The sequence below is a fragment of the Bos javanicus genome, chromosome 10, assembly GCF_032452875.1.
Source record: "Bos javanicus breed banteng chromosome 10, ARS-OSU_banteng_1.0, whole genome shotgun sequence".
NCBI classification, from domain to species: domain Eukaryota; kingdom Metazoa; phylum Chordata; class Mammalia; order Artiodactyla; family Bovidae; genus Bos; species Bos javanicus.
The window spans coordinates 31,944,220-31,961,723 of NC_083877.1; the positions used below are offsets into that span (position 1 = coordinate 31,944,220).

At 37.0% G+C, this 17,504-nt stretch overlaps 1 protein-coding gene across 7 annotated transcripts in view; it reads left to right on the plus strand.

Annotated features, from left to right (window-relative positions):
* The window catches only part of CDIN1 (CDAN1 interacting nuclease 1), a 235,312-nt gene that overhangs the window by 47,774 nt on the left and 170,034 nt on the right, over positions 1–17,504 (plus strand). For 6 of the 7 annotated variants that reach the window (XR_009739083.1, XM_061430702.1, XM_061430698.1 and 3 more), the window contains exons 2-4: positions 8,115–8,160; positions 9,051–9,115; positions 15,333–15,393. Coding sequence is in view for 6 of the 7 variants with exons in the window: in XM_061430702.1 (XP_061286686.1) it covers positions 8,115–8,160; positions 9,051–9,115; positions 15,333–15,393 (172 nt within the window). In the remaining variant the exon portion in view is untranslated. The remainder of the gene's footprint in view (positions 1–8,114; positions 8,161–9,050; positions 9,116–15,332; positions 15,394–17,504) is intronic. The other variant, XM_061430700.1, reaches the window with a different exon arrangement.

Genomic DNA, 17,504 nt, shown 5'->3' on the forward strand with positions numbered 1-17,504 from the left:
TGGAGACCAGTGAAAACTGTAGAAATAGACTTATCAGGGCTCTGGCGATTGGAACTACCTAAACAGAATTTTTATAAGTGTAGCTTATTCAAGATGTTAAAAAAGAAGATTGAAAGTTTGTAGGGAACTTACTTGAAAAAGAATCAAGTAGAGTATCTACAAACACAGTAATTGAAATTGGACGGATTTAATTCAGTGGATGTATATAATAGCAAGGTAGACATTACTGAAGAGAGAAATAGTGAACTGGAGGATAGATGAGAGGGAAATACCCATAATGTAATACAGAATAATGAAAAGATATAAAATATGAAGAGAGAATAAGAGATGGAGCTTACAGGAGGGAAGGTTAACACAGACTCATTTGGAGTCTTGGGCAGGAGAGAAAAAGTGTTAAAGCAAGTTTGAAAAAATAATTGTCATGTACTTAAGTGCAACAAACTGTAAGCAGGAGTTTACTAAATGCCAGAGTTAAAACTCCTAAGTGAAGTTTTTTTAAAAAAATATTAAAACTAGATAGAGACATAGGGTACATTATCATTAAAAGACCAGAATTTGATATCACAACCCATCTGCATTGATTGAATTATTAGAAGAAGGTTATTGCAGATGGAAAAGGAAGGAAGGGCAATGAAATGCTACATATGTGAGTATATCAGAATGAACAGAATCTTTATAAAACAACAGCAGTGTCTTGTGAATTTTAAGATGTATGTAGAATTAAAACAATGTCAGTAATGTCCTATATATCAGAATGGAAGAAGTATAGATAGTGATGTAAAGTTTTTGTATTGTCCAGGCAGCAGTTAATCACCAAGTTTAACTTGGGCATGTGTTTATGCAGGATAACTATTAATAGTATAAGAATATATAACTTCCAAGTTGACAGGGAAAATAATGAAAAGTAAGTACTAAATCACTTTCAGTTCAGTTCAGTTCAGTTGCTCAGTAGTGTTAGACTCTTTGCAACCCCATGAATTGCAGCCCACCAGGCCTCCCTGTCTGTCACCAACTCCCAGAGTTTACCCAAACTCATGTCCATCGAGTTGGTGATGCCATCCAGCCATCTCATCCTCTGTTGTCCCCTCTTCCTCCTGCCCCCAATCCCTCCCAGCATCAGGGTCTTTTCCAATGAGTCAACTCTTTGCATGAGGTGGCCAAAGTATTGGAGTTTCAGCTTCAGCATAAAAGAATACAAAAAAAGAAGTGTATGGTGACTAAGAAAATTAGCTTTCAGTAAGATATAAACTTAAACCTAAATATATTAGAACATACTTTAAATGTACAGACTTTGCCAAAAGCAGATCAGATCAATGTGATATCTGTGCAAAGATAAACATATAAATCAGTGGAACAGATTAAAGAGTCCCAAAATAGACCTTAGATATTTGGTTTCCTCATAGGTAACATGATAGTTCATGGGTAAATGATGGTGTGACCAACTGGATATGTGTACAAAAATAACAAAAGCAAAATGTGACTCCTATCACAGTGCATTGAATTAACTCAAGATAGATCATCAACCTAGTATTCTTAAGCTTCTAAAAGAAAACATGCAAAATTATCTTCATGACTGTGAATAGGCAAAGATGTCTTAGAAAAGACACACCACACACATAAAAGGTAACAATAATAAAGAATTGCTACGTTGGACTTCATCAAAATTAAAACTTTCAGCACTCCAGAAAACACTAGAAAGAAAATGGAAATACAAGCCATTAACTTGAAGGTGTGACAAGGCTGTTTAGCATTGGGAGCTCTCATTTAGTGTTGGCAGGAGCTGAAAATTGTTACAAATACTTTGAAAATTGTTTCACAGTATGTACTAAAGCTAGAGATTTGCATATCAGATGGTCCAGAATTCTACTCCACATTTATACCTATCAGAAATGTGTACACACATGCCCCAGAAAACATGCAGAAATGTTCACAGCAGCATCATTCTCGTTGCAAAAGACTAGAAACAGTTCAGAGGTTCATCAATTGAATAGATAAATGTGGAGTATACTTATACAATAGAATATACCATACAGCAATGGAAATGAATTAACTATACTTAACATTAACAAGGAGAAGGCAATGGCACCCCACTCCAGTACTCTTGCCTGGAAAATCCCATGGACGGAGGAGCCTGGTAGGCTGCAGTCCATGGGGTCGCTCAGAGTCAGACAGAACTGAGCGACTTCACTTTCACTTTTCCCTTTCACGCGTTGGAGAAGGAAATGGCAACCCACTCCAGTGTTCTTGCCTGGAGAATCCCGGGCGGAGCCTGGTGGGCTGCCGTCTGTGGGGTCGCACAGAGTCGGACATGACTGAAGCGATTTAGCAGCAGCAGCAGCAGCAACATTAACAAGAGTCACTTACGTAGACATATTGAGTAAAAGAAGACAGATGCAAAAGAATGCACACTGTGTTAAAGATCAGATTCATCTGGAGAGAGAAAGTGTGCCGATCAGACAGAACGCCTTTTCGGATCCCAGGAGTATTCTATTTGGTAATCAAAGTGGTTATGTGGTTTGTCTAATTCACAATAAAAATGATTTTTAAAAGATTAATGTGTTATGGAATAGATAAATGTTAATATTTTATGTAATGAAGGTATGTTACAAAAGTATGTTTAAAACACAATTTTTGAAATTTTATTTTTGTGTATAGACACACACACATACACACCAGACATAGAATAAAAAACACAGGAACACAGATAGACGTCTATAGATTTTACACAGAATATGTTCTATTTATAACTAGAAAACTTCATTAAATATTGTATAATGAAGTTAACACGTCTGGAGGGTGTTGTCCTCTGTAGAGAAGATTGTTTGGGTTTGAACGTGTGTTGTTCAGGGAAGGATTTAAAGCTGTTTTGTATGTAGTAAATAGCATTTGGGCAAAAGACACATTTGCAATCACATAGAGACACTTCCCTGGTGGCTCAGATGGTAAAGCGTCTGCCTACAATTCAGGAGACCTGGGTTCGATCCCTGGGTTGGGAAGATATCCTGGAGAAGGAAATGGCAACCCACTCCAGTATTCTTGCCTGGAAAATCCCATGGACGGAGGAACCTGGTAGGCTACAGTCCATGGGGTCGCAGAGTCGGACACGACTGAGCAACATTTACTTTACTAGAGACACTTCAGGCAATGGTGTGATTGTTATTAATAACAAAATACACCTTAGCCTCAGGAAGAATAATGAAAATTACCCAATAATTTTTTAATCATTGACTCTTTCCTAAAGGAACTTTTTTTTTTATGTAGTTAATTAAAGTAAGGCTGCAATTTAAGTTTTTTTTTTTTTTTTAAGGAATATTGTCTAAAGCTGTGGGATTTGATCAGAACTCTTTATCTCCTGTGGCATCAATTTTCTGTCCCAAAGCAACAATGCCCACCTTTAAGGGTTGCTTGGAGGGTAATATAACATAAATGCTTAGCCTTAAGCAATGGGTGTTGGCACACACTAGAAGATTAGCATAGGAATTAAGGGCTTGAGTTCTGGAATCGGAACTGGATTTTGATTTCCAGTTCTCCCACTTACCTAGGTCTTTAACTGTATACTTCCCTTAACTTCTCTTCCTCCGTTTCCCATCTTTAAAGTAAGAACAATAATAGTACCTACTTTAGAGGCTTGCTTTGAGGGTATAATAAAAGGCAGAGTGTAGTGTGTAGCACAAACTAGCTGTTGATATAACTCTTAGCTCTTGCTATAGATGGAGCTGTTTTGCATATGGCTTTACATTAACCTTGGAGAAGGCAATGGCTCCCCACTCCAGTACTCTTGCCTGGAAAATCCCATGGATGGAGGAGCCTGGAAGGCTGCAGTCCATGGGGTCGCTGAGGGTCGGACACGACTGAGCAACTTCCCTGTCACTTTTCACTTTCATGCATTGGAGAAGGAAATGGCAACCCACTCCAGTGTTCTTGCCTGGAGAATCCCAGGGACGGGGGAGCCTGGTGGGCTGCCGTCTATGGGGTCGCACAGAGTCGTACACGACTGAAACGACTTAGCAGTTACATTAACCTACTAGCAAAATTAGTTAAGTGCCTGGAACAGTAACTACTTTTTTCATATATACAAAATATAAGTGGGCTTCCCTGGTGGATCAGATGGTAAAGATCTGCCTGTGGTGCAGGAGATCCATGTTCAATTCTTGGGTCAGGAAGATCCCCTGGAGAAGGGAATGGCAACCCACTCCAGTATTCTTGCCTAAAGAATTCCATGGACAGAGGAGCCTCGGTGGGCCACAGTCCATGGGTTCACGAAGAACTGGACACAACTGAGGTAACTAACATAAAACATAAGTATGTTGTTGTTTAGTCACTAAGTCATGTCCGACTCTTTTTGAGACCCCATGGACTATAGCCCGCCAAGCTCCTCTGTCCATGGGATTTCTCAGGCAAGACTGCTGGAGTGGGTTGCCATTTCCCTCTCTAGGGTATCTTCCCAACTCAGGGATCAAACCTGTGTCCCCTGCACTGGCGGGAGGATTCTTTACCACTGAGCCACCAGGGAAGCCGGTGACTGAGGGTAGGGCATTGCTTTTATGGAAAAGCTTCCTTGACTAGTACTAAGTCACTGACCACACAGAGCCAGTGTTTTAGTTGTATTCTTTCACGGGTTTAGAAAGGTTGTATTGTACCTTGTGAGGCCTGCAAGCCTAAGGCTTTATTGGAATATCTTACTTTATCATCCTTAGTTTGATTTACTGCTTCCTGAGTTCCAGAAATAACATTGATCTTGTTTAGAGGATTTCAAGCCTATTAGAGACACTGACGCATCCTAGGTTCTAGAGCAAAAGGAGCTTGAAAGTTAAATAAAACATTTCTTTTTTTATGGTCTTTTTTGAGGGTTAGGCACTTGAGAAAAGGAAGAATTTATAATGTGTAGTATCGTGTTCCTTAAAGTTCTGCTTGCTTTAAGTCTACCTGGGATTGTCAAAACTTCCATTCAACCCCCCTATGTCATTTTCTTTAATGTCCTTCAGGTTACTGAGCATCTTAGCTGGATGGGTCTGGAGTTAAATACAATATGGGGCCCTGGTTTATTGCCCGTTAAGTACCTGGCATTTGAAGTCTAAAATGCAGTATAAAATGAGGGTAAACAATACCCCGCCAGTGTTTAAATTCTGTGTGGAAAAGTCACTCACACACAGCAATTTATGATCTCTGGGCACCTCAGTTTAGTGACACAGTGACAGAGGAACAATTTTAAGGAAGCCCAGTACAGTAGCTGCCAGTTAGGAAGAGAATTACAGAGTGTAAAAATGGACAGTCCTTCCTGAGTACTGCATCCTGGGCAGGTGCCATCATGATGGAGCAGCCTGTCGCCATGCCCTTCTTCCATCATGTCTCCTGCTCCCTGGGCACATAAGAAATAAAAACCTTCCCTCCCTCCCTCCCCTCCCCTCTCTTGCCTGCCTTCCTTCTTTCCCTTCCACCTCCCTTCTGCCTCCCTCCCTCCCCTCCTTCCTTCCTTCAAAACAAGACGTGTTATTACTCAAAAGAAGTGTGGAAGGCAGTCACTTCACTCTGTGGTCTTGAGCAGCTCAGCAGTGTCCTCAAGGGCCCAAGATCTTTCCATCTTCTGTTGCATCGTCCTCGGTGTGTTGACTTTGTCCTTTTTCTCCATTGCTGCAGTGTGACTTCTGCTGCTCCATAAGCCATTTGTCACACACCTCAGACAAGGTTTTACAGAGAGTCTGTGTAGGAGTCCACTCAGCGCTCTTCTCTTTTCAGACACCTGCAGGATGAGGCGCTTAATTTGGGAGCATAGTATGGGGAAAAAATAGACAAAATTATCTTTGAAGAGACTTCATAATCCATCTTGGGCATGTATGCAAATTAAGTGATTATATTTTTTAATATGTAAATTGAAACCACTTATATCCTAAGTGGCATGTATATGTTCCAAAGCCAATACAGTCTTGAAATATATGAAGTCAGGGTATGGTTTACTTCACTTAATTCCTAAAAAATATGTGAGTGCTTGATAATATTTTACTTTTTACTTTTTTTGCATGTATATGTGGAAAGTTTCCTCTAAATCAGTTCCTGTCCACTTTAAATGTTTCATTTTGGAGGCATGTTTTCCCATACACATGACCTCAGGACACTGGATGTTCAATGAAGACTACTGATGGAACTGACTGTGGTATTCAAGATAAGCCTTTCAGTTCACGGAACCATCTCTTCTCTTTCTTCTTAGCTAAAAACCATATTCTTTGTGAAATGAACTGAGGGAATGTTGAATTTATACTGTAACTAACCCTCTTGGCCACTGAGAAAATGCATTGCTTCGTAGGCTATGTCCATGACTTTAGATGAATTGAATTACAAGCTATTTGAAGATGGTTTCCTGGTTGAAGACATTATCTTGCCCTCAGCTTGGATGGTGCTTTCAACTCTTGATGAACTTCTCACTTTGAATTGTTTATTCCTGGGCTTATTCCTCCAGCTGTCTGTTAGTCTTCCCTTTCTGAGCATCTACAATTATATTTTTGTCTTATTCAGTTTAGTTTCTTCCTTGTTAGTCGTTGGTCCCTGACTTGCCTGTTACATGCACATTTATATCCATCATATTGTTTGACACAGAGACACTGACATTTTGCCCTCCATTAATTGGTTAAGATAAATATAGTTTGCTGTGCAATGAGGAGCGCTCTATTTATTGTACATAAATACCTAACATAGTGACTTATTCAGTCATTTATAAAGATTTGGGCTTAATTTTGCCTTTTTTTTTTTTTTCATGAGATGGTTGTCAACAGCCCTACTAGGGTCTGTGATTTGCATGTGATGCTCAAGCAAGCCAAACACACTAGGAAGATTTTATACAGAAAACTGGCTCTTTCAAAGGTGGCTTCCATTTTTAAAGAGACATTGAAAAAAATTGGACTATAATGAATTTATAATTTTATTCAATCATTTCTCAGTACTTTTGGAGTTATCAAAACAGTCCTTTAGTAATTATTGATTTTCCTTGATAAACATTTATGGCAGCTTTTTTTAAAAAAAACATATTCTATTGTAAGCCAATAAGAGTGGAAAGGGGTTAGAAACCCAATCTATAATGATATGCAAGAGATGACAATATTGACAGTGAGTAAAGAAATACAGTGTCATTGTGTTTATTTCATACTCTCTAAACCTGTGATGAGCTTAAGCAGTTTCATTCATGAATAGAAGAAATTTAATTATTCACTGTGCTTTGGTGTACTATAAAAGTTGAATTATTAGCACTGTAATTTGTTTGGATACCTTCTAGTAGGAAAATATATCAGAAATAACTAATCATTTTCAACATATGATAAGGCAACTCTATCTACAGAGGGCAATCAGAAAGAATAGCAGTGGGCTATTGATTGCTTTTCAGACAAGGAAAAAAAAATCTGTTCCATTTCTAAATGTTAACAATTGTGAAAGGAAAATCTCCACTTAGAGAGAATGTTTTCCAGGTTGCTTCACTGCCAGGTGTTTGAGATTGTGTGGAGTCTTAGATGAATAAGGCTTATGGCAGTCTTAGGGAGCCATGTCTTCAAGGACCCCGCTTACTGCTGTGAAGGCTTCTCTATTCAAAGCAGGCCCGTGTCGGTGGGAATGTTCCAGTGGTCTCTGTGCACTACTTCTAGCAAAGCGCAACATTTTCTCCCTCGTTGAATCTGAGAGAGCTACCGAAGAGAGCTACAGGACACCTGCCTGCTAACAAAATAAATTTCAGAATGTTGCCAGTGAATCAATTGCATGTTTTCTACTGTTTATGGGATTTAACTCTTATCATTTATCAGTGGGAATAAACCTTGCCACCTTGGGTCCCTTTTCAACATACCTGCATGCTACAGACATGATTTACAGTCATTCTGAAGTTTAAGAAAATCCAAATCATATGATAGTTTGCTTTGAGATGGTCCGTATTTCCCCCTTTCCCTTTCTCCCTCTCCTTGACCTAGCAGCAGGAAGCCTTTGTTTGAGGTGTTCATCTGGAACAACTTTTCCACACTTGTTTTCATGTTCTGTTAGATTACAGGGCAGCAGGCCTACCTTTGAAGCTCCTTTCTCTTTTGTTTCTTTGCCGTGCACTCCAGTAATTAACTTTGTCCTTCTTTTATTTGTTCCAGTCAATCGCAGGCCACTCTGCTGAGCATCTTCTCCCAGGAGTACCAGGTTAGAAGTTTTCTCCTTTGTGAGGGTTGACAGGTGCCTAATTGAATGATGAATGTCCCTTTATTTCTTTGTAATTGAACTGCCAGCTCTCTGATTGGGTTGGAGGATGTTCTCCTTTCCACATCAAGCACCGCCTGCGTCTCAGTGGAGGCCTGCCAAGCCTACCCATCCATCTGTCTAATAACATCTAGCCTTTGCTTATTTGGTGGACCTGTAATAAATTATGCTAAACCATTATTATTCTGACAATAATAATTTCCCCGTGTTGCGTGGTTCCATGTGCTAAATGTTTGCTGACTTGCACTGTCAGTGCCGCTTTCCATTGCTGACAGAGATGATGATAAATGACCATTGCTGGAGTGGCAGAAGGCAAGAGAGGCAGAAAATGGAGTCATTTATCATGAGATGACAGGTGTCAGTCAAGTGGCAAGTCTCTACGGAATTACTTTTTGTAGTTTTCAAATAAGTTGTTTTTAAGCAATGTTCTTCCTGGTTAAAAATGGCAATTGGATTGTAAAACTAGACTGCAGAGGACTTAGATGGAATTGAATTGAGGGAAAATTAATACAAAGGTTGAAAGAGGGAACAAGTTTTTCTCTGCCCTCTACAACCCTAAGCAAACTTATTTAGATTCAATTACTATGACCCTGTTGGCTTTTACATATATACTGTACCTTGCGGTACAGACTGGAGACATCCCAGCCATGCAATAGAGATTTAAATGCATAGGTTCATAGAGTAGAAGGGAAAAAATATCCGCTGCCACCCAAATCCCCAAACTACTATTCGGTTTGCCCTTTTTGTTAGACGTGGGGATCAAGAAATATGTCATTTTTGTTCTTGAACCTGATCTGTGACACAACATAAAGATCTTTTTTATTTTGTTTCAGAAACATATTAAGAGAACACATGCCAAACATCATACTTCAGAAGCGATTGAAAGTTATTACCAGAGGTATGACCTGCCTGCCCCACTAGAGGGTATCATAATACCTATTAATTGTAATAATAATTATGAATAAATTAAGTTAATAAATTGATTTTCTATGTAACATTCCAAGACGTTTTGTTTTAAGTCAGTTATTTAAGACTTAAAGTATATTTTTAAAATTTCTCAAATACTATGTTGTGTAGATTTAAAGAATATGGTGAGACTATCTTAATTTACATGTGTGTGAAATCTTTAGTATGTAAGAAACAAGGTACAATATTAGAAAATCCCCGTTGGATGCTTGAAATATACTGTAAGTGCATATCTTTCATAGATGCATATGTTCATGCATACGTATATCTATGTGTATATGTGAACGTTCTCAAGCCAATTTTTATTTCTCATGTAAATCAGCAAGTTGAAAAATATATTAGAAAGTAAGGTTGAATTTTGGTCCAGTTGTATTTTGCATGGTAGGTATTGGTTAGCCATTTTAGAAATGCAAAAAAAAGGTATATATCAAGTGAGGACAAATGGAGATATATAATAATGTACAACTGTCAGATTTTAAGAGGGGTTTATATTTTAAAAGGAAATCTTTGAATTTCAGCCTAATTTATTATAGTTCCCAACCTTTCTTGTTCTGAAACAAAAAGAGTGTTTAAAATAGCTCCTTTTTAAAAAAAAAATTTTAAAAACTTATCTTTGTAATATGAGTGAATAACTTATAATGGTAAATAATAATGGTTTGAATTAGAAATTGTTGGTTGCTTTCTGAAGTATTTTAGGGACATATTGGAAAGGAAAACTGTTTGAAATATAATCTAAAATTATTATACTTAAGATTGACAGAGCAGTCTTTCTATGGTGAGAATGATACCACTGACTTTAGATGAATGATTTTTATGCATGAAAATTCTATGAATTAAGTGAATATACAGATAAAATATTAGAATTGTGTTTCTGTAAAGTCATATTTTTAAAGAATTGAGAAATGTTTATTGAAAAGTTATTCAAGTTAGGCTTTGAAAAAAGTATTCACTATGCCAAATGCGGTAAAGATATGTTCTGTTTTGAGTGGAAATGTCTGTTAAAGGAATATACATGCATACACACCATACCTGCAGGCCACCCCCTACCCCCCAACACACACAGACACTTTTATGTCTCGGAGAATTACTCTCCAAGAAGTGTTTATAAAGTTTGAATTGACTTATTCAAAAGTCATAATCTCCTCAGTGAAATTAACATCTAAATTAAACTCATCACCTAAATCATACATATAAAATTGAGAACGGCCCATAAAATGCCATGAAACCAGCAACTGCTTTGGCAAACAGACCCTCCACAGAAAGACTGAAAAGTGGTTCATGTGTCAAAAAGTATATTCTTATATAAAACTTATAGTCTTAGGCTTTCATATAAAAGTATGGTTCTATATCCAGACTTTAAGGCCCTGTTAACATCAACAAAGGAGAACAGAGCATTTTCTAAAAATTTGGAGATCTGCTAACAGGCCATGGGGCTGCCCTCTAATAATCATTTTTTTTTTCATTGTATGAAGTCTATTTTAATTAGATGATTCCTAAGATCTCTAAATACTACTTTACAAAAAGTTAGGTTCATTAAAGAGTATATTTGATTTCTAAAGTATGAACATGCTTTATTGGGTTATCTGGATAGTTTAGGCCAGAAACAAAAATCTTTCCTTTAAGTATGGTTACTCAAGGAACAGTTGAGTGGGTAATAATGAAAATGCAGAAACATATTTGTGTTTCTTTAAATTTAGTTAAATACAAGAATCTCAATTTTGTGGAGTCACGATGTTTGAAAAAAAACTTGAAGTTAGGCTGTAATGGACAGACTAATAGGAAAGCAGTCTGACTCGTTTCTTACTTTATTACCCTACTTCCTTACTTTTTGCCCCACACCTTGTGCTTGGAGACAGGCTTTGTTGTTACTTCTCAGATGATTTGACCTCATGGGCCTCTTCTTCTAAATGTGCAGGTTGAATGTCTCTGTATTCTGTGTGGTAAATTGGCCCAAAAAGATTTTTGTTTTCCAGCTGATTAGCATAAAGGCAAAATTATATCAAAACATGCTTAAGCAGTTTGACAATCTTACCAACTTATTTTTTTTTTTATAAAAGTAATACTTGCCTATTGTGAAAATTAAGCATATGTGTAATGGTATAAAAAAGAAATGAATGAATTGCCTGTAATTGTGGCATCCGTAGATAACCACTGGTATTTTTCTTCTCGGGCTTCTGTCAATCCATTTTTACGTAGATGAGGTCATACTATATATGCAGCTGTGAATTCTGAACTTTATACTTGGAAAAGTGTGTATAACATAGTATTGTTTTGAAGAAAGCTTTTTGTAAACATTTTGATACATCATCATCTGAAGGTTTCAAAGTTCATTGAAACATTCTTCTGTCGCACATATATGTTTCCACTTTTCTGATATAAATAATGCTTTGATAAATATTATGGTGCTTAAGTCTTTGCATTTTGGATTAGTTTCTCAATATTTCTGTAGATGGAATTACTGGTGCAAATAATGAAAACATAAGATTTTATTGTAATGTAATACAAACTAGAAATAATGTAATTACAGCCTAGAAAGGTTGTAATGGTTTCATTTCCACTAGCAGTATCAGAGAATTCCTGTGTCTCTGTATTCTTGCTAGTATTGAGATGATCTCAATTCAGAATTTGAAGTCTGTATTTAAGACCATATAGTCCACAGTGTGATTCCATTGTGGTCAACTGAAATTTCAAATTATCCAGACACCAGTAGAAAATATTTTCCCTTTGAATTACTGAGGAAATATCCTCAGTTCTTCATGTTGTGCGTGTATAGACACAGCTTGAGTGTTCACATTGAAAACAGCCTTCTATTCTTTCCCACTGTATGATGGTATTTTAGTTCTAAACAGGAAACATACTTGGTAAAATTTATTTAGATTTCTCTAGATCGGTGCAAACGGGCTTATATGCACGTGTGGGTGTACACATACACACACACACTCACAACTTGGTCAGATTTGCATGTATCCTCATCAGTAGCAAAGTTTAGAAGAAGCATTGTTTCTCATCACCTCCCTTCTCTCAACTCATACTGTCCGAGGGGCCACCTTTATTAGCTTTGAAGAATCAGACCAATTAGATTTTATTCAGGTGTTCACATGGGAAAAAAGGTTAGTTCAAATATGATATTGACATCAAATGATACAAATAGTTTCTGAAAATTTGAACCACTTTTTTGTTTAATTAGCTCTGTTTTCTTTGCACTCAATGTGTCCCATCTACTGTGCTAGGAACCAAGTATAAGAACCACAAGTACCTGTCCTCAGCTACTTTGTTCTCTGGGAAAATAGCTGCAGACATGGAGATGGGTTCCAGAGATTTTTCGATATGGGATCAACAAAGGTGGTGTTCAGATGTAAGCTTAGTGAAGAATTTTGGTAGTTTTTGAAGTTTTCCCATAATAATTGTTATACAAATATTAAAGATTAGATAATTTTGCTTTATGTTTAAAATCAGTACATATTGTTTTTAATCTTAGATGCTAACAGCTCTTTCACACTAAAAAAAAGTCATAAAATGGACCTTCTGTGAAGGTCTTTTAAGGATGGTTTCACCTACAAGTTACACATTTGTTAGTCCTCCTGTGGCAAACTGAAGGATGACATTTAGTCTGTGTCATCTATTGTTGTTTGACCAGCTCCTGTTTCTTTAAACTTAATGGAAGTATCCTATTGGTTATTACCAGGATAGTGATTGATGCAGCATTTATGTAAAGCCATATAATTTGGATTCAAGATGACAGTTTTCTGGCACAGGCCACATGAACTGGGGTCTAGCTGTCCTCTTTGATTCTTTCCAGATCAACCTCTGAGAAGAGGTTCTGCTCTGGTGGCAGTAGAGCCTTTCCTGGCCCTCAGATAGCCCAGGCCCGTTCCTGACATTTGCACCTACTGTTTTCTTGTTGGGAATATCCTTCCTCTGATGGCTTGCTGCTTTCCTTTTTGTCTGTTTCTACTTCAGTGTCACTTCCTTAGAGAGTGACTTCCTGACCAGCCCATCTAATTTATATTGTGAGAGTGTTAGTCAGTCATGTCCAACTCTTGGCAACCCCATAGACTAGCCTGCCAGGTTCCTCTGTCCATGGAATTCTCCAGGCAAGAATACTGGAGTGGGTTGCCATTCCTTTCTCCAGGGGAATCTTTCCAACCCAGGTATCGAATTTGCATCCCCTGCATCACAGGCAGATTCTTTACCGTCTGAGCCACCCGGGAAACCCAACTTATATTGTAGCATATGTCATTATTCTATATATTTGTTTCTCTGTCTTTCCATGCAGTATAATGTCTGTGATGGTAGGAGCTAAAGTTTTGCTCCCTGCTGCTTCTTCAGAACCTGGAATAAGGTCTGACAACTAGTCAGCTCTCAAAATGTTTATGGGATAAGTGAATGTTAAGTGGAGAGTTGTAAAGATATCCTATTATAGGTTTAAATACCCTGACCCAGAATCAGAATGCTTAATGGATTAGTTAAGCATCTGGTTAGTTGCTCTAATTTGATGGAACTGATTGGTTGTTTCTTGAGCAGGCCTATCAGTGCAATGGAAATTCTGTAAGTTGATTGTGAAGGTCTTAGCTGACCTACTTCCCAAGGATCTTTCTCTTAACCACACTTGCCTTGTTAGTTTTTATTTTTGTTTTGTTTTTCCTTTGATCTTGATGAAATGAAAGTACTTATTTCCCAGTTAGACTCCTAAACAATTTTTCTAAGGAAGAGCCAACAGATGAAAATGGATTTATTAGAATTACTTTGAAGTTGTAATGATCCTGAGATTTTTACCCACCTTAAATAATTTGACTTTATTCCACTTTGTTTATTGGAAATTATACATCTTTATAAACATACATGTAAAATAGTATAATTTAATTTAGTATTTTCTCCTGGCAGTTACAAAGAAGACCTCATCTGTCGACTTTGATTTTTACTATCGAACAAATGTTATTAATTTATTCAATCAAACAGTACACTGTAGAGAAAATGTTCATACTTAATTCTATTTTCTTGTCTAAAATGTTTTTAATTAATTACTCATTTATTAAAGAAAAATATGTATTGCAATATAATTACCTATTATAAGCCAAGAACTGTGCTACACATAGTAAACTGAATAAAATGAAAGTGTTCTACCCTCATGAGGCTTTCAGCCTTACAGTTGGGATGTGTCTGAGGTGGACGAGTAACTCAGCAGATAGAGCGTTCTGGGCTAAGTGATGGAGAGAGGAACAGGGTGCTCCTCGATTGCACTTTGAGGGACACTTCACATAGTCCTGTGGTGGATGAAAAAGGTGATGTGCAAGGTGGATTCTGAGTTATCCAGGTGAAAGGTCAGAGTGGCAAACAGTGGCTAGAGACGAGGCTGGCTGAAGAGAGTAGGTAGGAACCAGATTACAAAGAACCTTACAAGAATTTTTAAGTGATTATAATTTAATTTTGAGATTTTTGTGTGGGGCTTTTGAAATGTTTTAAGAAGGAGAATGATATGTTCAAATTTTTGTCCTAAAAAAATCACTCTGGCATCCATGTCTGGGATGAATTTGGGGACTTTTTTGTTTTTTTGTTTTGTTTTGTTTTGTTTTCGTAGCGTTAGGGGACGAGGAGAGCTAGAGGTAATGACAGAAATCTAGAGCAGATAAGATGATGGCTTGTGTTGCCTGTTAAAGGGTTGGTGACCCACTGATGAAAAGTCTGTTCCATTCTTTTTCCCTAATCAGGTGCCAACCAACCCTATGAACTAAAAGTAAATCAAAAGATGATATGCTTGCATGGATACTTTTTTCACGAGTAAACTTATTTCCTTCCCATGAAGTGGTTATGGCATAGATAATGCCAGGGTAATAGGGTTAGTTCTTTTCAAAATCACCTCTGTATTCACCTTACACATTAGGAGGAAAAAACAAGGAAGATGACTATGCTCAGACCTCCTGCCCCTGACTTCGCTTAGTTAGTGGCCAGTGGTTTTGAGGTGAACAGTGGTTTTGAGGTGAGCTGTTTTTGTTATTCTTTTCCCTTCAGTGCTTTCCCGTGACAGCGTACTTGAACTAGAGCTGAGTGTGGCATTTGCCCAGAAAAAACATGTACACACAGGGGATGCTGACAAGTCCATGCTGGCCTTTTCTTGTCACTGCCTTACCACTTGGCTTTGTCTTATCTAGGTATCTGAATGGAGTGAGGAAAAATGGAGCTGCCCCAGTGCTCCTGGAGCTAGCCAATGAGGTAATGTTATTGTTGTTATTTTATTTAAACCTACATAAAACCTAAGGGGCCTGTGTAGAGTGGCTCTGCTTAGAATTATAATTAACCTTAAAAAAAAAAAAGATTTTGAGGTATAGTAGACATTTAAATTGTTCCCTGGTCTCTTTGTACTTTTAATAATTGGACCGAGAGCTTCATGTATTAATAAATCAGTTAACTTAATTAGTCTGTTTCTTTTAAAATAAATGAGTAAACAGCTTCTTGATCTCTTATTTTGTGGGAAATTTCAACCAAACAGCTCAGGACATGCTCTTCTTTAGATGTGTTGTCTTAATTTAGTGTGAGAAATAATACCTGTGTCAAGTACAGAGATTTATGGCAAGACAACCCATGCTGTTACAAAAATGAGGAGAGAGATTGTATACCTAAAGATGTAACATTTACTTGACTCATTTTTGTTGTTAGCAAACTTTTATTATATTAAAAGATACATGCCTTCTAGAAGTCCTTCTTTATATGGAGAAGCATACTGTTCTTATTAACACTAAGGACGAAGTGATTTATTGAACTTATTTGTTAACTCTTATCTGCTTCTGTTTGGGGAAACAAATAATAGTCTTACATTTAAAAAGGAAACCCTAAAGACTTCCCATGAATGAAGAAGCTGTAAAAAGTTCTTAATAGTTGCAGAGAGCATACTGAAAAAATAAAATATTTAATTCCTAAACTTTAAAATATTTATCCACTGTAATAAGAGCAATACAATATTTAGTCTGACTTGGAACTGCTTATGCAAACCTCATAGGGATGGAATGAAATGTACACTGTTTTCATGTTGCATTATAATAGAAAACATAGAAGCAAGGCAGAAAATGTGTGTTTGCATTAAAGATGACTCGGTACTGTGAGCATTAACTGTTGCAGTAGCAGCAAGTGCTCCATGTAAGGATGGCTTCTCTCATAGCTTCTGTCTGCTGTGTGCCACCAGTCAGCCATTGAACAATTGCCTATCAGTTTCTAGCAGGTTTTAATAGTCTAGGCAGTGTCTACACAATCGGATAGGATAGTTAACATATAGAATAGATGTCTCTCCTCCTCCTAGCAAAGCATGTTTTTTATTCTTTTTTTTTAATTTCTAGAGCAAGGTGGTTTTTAAATGTCTCCAGACTTGAGTCGATTCTGTTAGCAACTTAAAATATTTGAGGTGTAACTCATTCAGACTTTAGTGATGTGGCCCTTTATAAAAAAAAAAGAGTGTTCTTTATGAAAAAAAAAAAGCATTCCTGATACAGCATCTAGAAGGAGTGTGATGCAAAAGTGATAGTCATTTTTATAGATGATGATATTGATGGCATAAGTTTTATATAGTAGCAATTTGTATTCATTTGAATTTTTAATGGATATTTCTGTTGAGCTTAGCTTATTTAGCTGACCTTAACTTCCATCTTCTAGTAATATGGAAAATTTTAACCCACTGACACATTTTCTCCATATCAATAAATCTGTTATTTACCATGAATATATAGCAATGTTTAACCAAAGGAAATAAATCACTGTTTAAAGATGTTTCCTCTCCTTTGGCTGCAGATTAGTACAGAAATGATAGCATTTTCTGAGAGATTGCTAATGCATTAGGAAAATTGGGGAATGACTAGTACCGGATTAGGCCTTCTAAACAACCAAGCTGCCATTTTTATATGATAGTTAATACCTTTAAATGACATATGCTTGCATCTGGTGACAATTGATGCGATGGTAATAGTTTATGAGTCAATATATATTTAATCAGTAGAAACTGTAAAAATTGATGAGAAATAGATAACATTGGTACATTACAGTGTGCGGCAACTCTCTTAAGTAAGAGCACTGTATTATTGTTGATTTGGAAGGCAAGGACTCTATGTGGTCATCATTGATTTTATAAATGTCTTAATACTGATTTTCCTATTTCAAGGCTAAAAATGAACATTTGAGAAAATCTGACTTTGTTAGTAATAATAAGATCAGTCATTCTGTTCTCTCCACACAAATATTTTCAAGTGAGATTTGAAGCGCTATGAATTTTACTTACATGCTAAATTCTGACATGAAGCATGATGGCCCTATTTCAGAGAAAGATGGACACATGATTA